Source organism: Priapulus caudatus, unplaced genomic scaffold (assembly GCF_000485595.1).
Source record: "Priapulus caudatus unplaced genomic scaffold, Priapulus_caudatus-5.0.1 Scaffold2974, whole genome shotgun sequence".
Lineage (NCBI taxonomy): Eukaryota > Metazoa > Priapulida > Priapulimorpha > Priapulimorphida > Priapulidae > Priapulus > Priapulus caudatus.
Genome location: NW_014580035.1, coordinates 18597 through 21726, shown reverse-complemented (window position 1 = coordinate 21726; position 3130 = coordinate 18597). Strand labels below are relative to the sequence as shown.

Genomic DNA, 3130 nt, shown 5'->3' with positions numbered 1-3130 from the left:
CTAACAACCCATCAACAATCCTACAGTCCTGCGAGAAAGCTTATAACCAATTAACAAGCCTACAGGCCTGTTAGCATGCTAATAAGCCCCTTAAGAAGCCTACAGGCTTGCTAGCAAGCTTATAATCCCTTAACAAGCCAGTTGTTGCCACGTTACGACGCGAAAGTTGTCGCAACGTTACGACGCGAAAGTTGTCGCAATGTTACGACGCGAAAGTTGTCGCAACGTTACGACGCTAAAGTTGTCGCAACGTTACGACTGCGTAATTTAAGTTTAGTTAATTTATTATTAATAATTGGTTATTGAATAATATTTAATTAATTTAATTTAATATAATTTAATTTAATTTAATTTAATTAATTTATTATTAATAATTGGTTATTGAATAATATTGAATAATATTGGTTATTCAATTAATTTAATTTAATTTAATTTAATTTAATTTAATTTAATTTAATTTAAATTAATTTAATTTAATTTAATTTAAATTAATTTAATTTAATTTAATTTAATTTAATNTGTGCTCAATCTCGATTGGAATTTGAATACTGGAGTTCCAAATCATCACGACGACAAAAAGATTTCTCAATAACTCTTATCTACTGCCCTCCTAATTCTCTAATCATTATAATTAATAATTATTATTATAATAATCATCAGGGAATTAAGAGGGCAGTAGATAAGAGTTATTGAGAAATATTTTTGTCGTCGTGAGGATTTGGAACTCCAGTATTCAAATTCCAATCGAGATTGAGCACAGTCTTATCATAGCAACGTGGGCATTTTTCATCTGTGTAGGTGGAGTACGTGCCACATCTACCAGCGGCAGAAGAAACTGCGGAGCTTCATGGCAGATCGTGGCATTGCCATGGTTTCCTATGGCTGCCTGGGATCACCAGGACGAAAGAACAAGTGCGTACTTTTTATTATCTGTCATTGCTAACTGTTAAGCAGTTAATACCCAAGCGAACCCCACGTGAATGTAACGAGTTAAAGATTGCACATTCTCATCATAGATTATGTAACCAAGGTTTTCCCTGGTGTGGGTTGTGCGTGTGTGCGTGCGTGCGTGTGTGCGTGCGTGCGTGCGTGCGTGCGTGCGTGTGAAACGAATGACTACCTTTCTAAGAAGCAGCCTTCACAATATTTGTCGTTTTCTATGATGTATCTTTCGAAATAGTGACCGTAAATAATTAAAATACTCGTCAATTATGTACCAATACGGCAACAGCGAATCGTAATTCGTTTTCGCTGACCTTCCAAACTGGCAGTGAAGTGGTGGGCGAGTTATGGTATAGGATAGTAAGATATTTGTATGTTTTGCCTTGCACGTTTCAGTCCTGACATTGGGCTTCCGAACATGTTGGAGAATCTAGTTGTGAAGTCTATTGCAGAAAGACACTGCGTATTTCCTTCCCGGGTGATTAGAATTCCCAAGTTAAGGCGTTGCTAGCCTCTGTTCATAGTAGTGTCACCTGCAGTTGTGTTTGCATAACATTTGTTGCACATGTGTGCAAGAGTCGACTGTTTACCGGTGGGCAACATATTATTAGTTAATGGTTTATCATTTAATTTTTGTACAGATGTGTGTAGAATTCACCTTTCTAGTGGTGTGTTTGTGTTTCATTAACTTATAGGCATATTTGTGCCTCATTCGTTTGTAGGTGTGCCTGCGATTTCTAATCCAAAGTGGAATTGCTGTGATACCAAAAAGTGCCACCCCCGGCCGCATCAAGTCCAGCCTGGATATATTTGCCTTTTCACTCAGTGATGTGGAGATGGACTCCATTTCGGAACTGCATTCAGGAAAACGGCTGTTTACATACCATCGGTGACTATAAGTGTCACTAGAGCAGCAGACTTAGTATCGTGCTACTACACATGGCTACATTTGCAATGGTTTCGCCGATAAAAACGGGGCTTTATCGTCACAAGTAAAACAGGACGATGATGATAATAATCGTGTATAATTGATTATTTGTGATTATGGTGATTTTCTTGGTTGCTTTCAGAGTGAAGCATGATGGCAACTACCTCTTCAGCGAAGAGTTCTGAGTTTCCAGTTTCCACCACCATGTGCCTTTCTAGTAAAATATACTACAGGTGGAATGTGGGGGCATCGTGCACATATTATATCCTATATATACAAGTAACAGCACTCTTATTACGAATTTTCCAAGTGCAGAATTCGAGTGTTCGCCGTAAATGTCATATATGACATTTGTGATAGTGTTTATATAGACTGATACACACGTGCAGTCTCTGCTTGTTTAATTCTTATTGGCGTAGAATTTCCTTGTCTGCATGGTGATGCATCATGTGTGTACGAGTCCGTAAGCGACATTGGTTGGGTGAATAATATGCTAGAGAATTCCGATATCAGATCATGCATTCCGATTTCATATCGTATTCAGCATGCATGCTTATATTTCGGACCGCAGTGTGCACATGCATGTACACGATCACACACTTGGCATAATATGGTCAGTATACACATGTGGCATGTATGGGCGGTGCCTCTGCGTGTAGAATGTGCGCCTATGTGTGATTATCTGCGTGAGTACCTGTGAGAGAGTGTACGGCGTATTTTCCGATAGATGGCATCACTACCCCCACACGCGTATGTGTGTCTGTGCGCGAGTGCGCGCGTATAATGTGGGTGGCATAGGAGAGAGCGAGAGAGAGCATGAAAGAGAGAGAGTGCGCGCATGAAAGAGATAGAGAGAGAGAGAGAGAGAGAGAGAGAGAGAGAGAGAGAGAGAGAAGAGAGAGAGAGACAACGCGGCATGAAACAAGGAAAGAGAGAGAGAGAGAGAGCGATAGAGATAGAGCGAGAGAAAGAGAGAGAGAGAGAGAGAGAAAGAGAAAAGAAAAAAGAGAGAGAGAGAGAGAGAGAGAGAGAGAGAGAGAGAGAGAGAGAGAGAGAGAGAGCAAACGCGCGCATGAAACAGAGAGAGAGAGAGAGAGAGAGAGAGAGAGAGAGAAGAGCAAGCGCGCGCATGAAACAGGAAAGATATGAGATAGATAGAGAGAGAGAGAGAGAGCGCGAGGAGAGAGAGCGAGAGAGAGAGAGAGAGAGAGAGAGAGAGAGAGAGAGAGAGAGAGAGAGAGAGAGAGAGAGAGAGAGAGA

General features: G+C 40.6%; 1 protein-coding gene across 1 annotated transcript; it reads left to right on the top strand.

Moving 5' to 3' along the window:
* Positions 1-798: 798 nt before the first annotated feature.
* On the top strand, positions 799-2055 carry LOC106819203 (rho crystallin-like; the record flags this gene model as incomplete). Its single annotated transcript, XM_014823851.1, has 4 exons — positions 799-912; positions 1339-1405; positions 1665-1831; positions 2013-2055. Coding segments are annotated over 4 exons (391 nt in total), but the record flags the coding sequence as incomplete, so codon positions are not given.
* Between the last annotated feature and the right edge of the window lie 1075 nt (positions 2056-3130).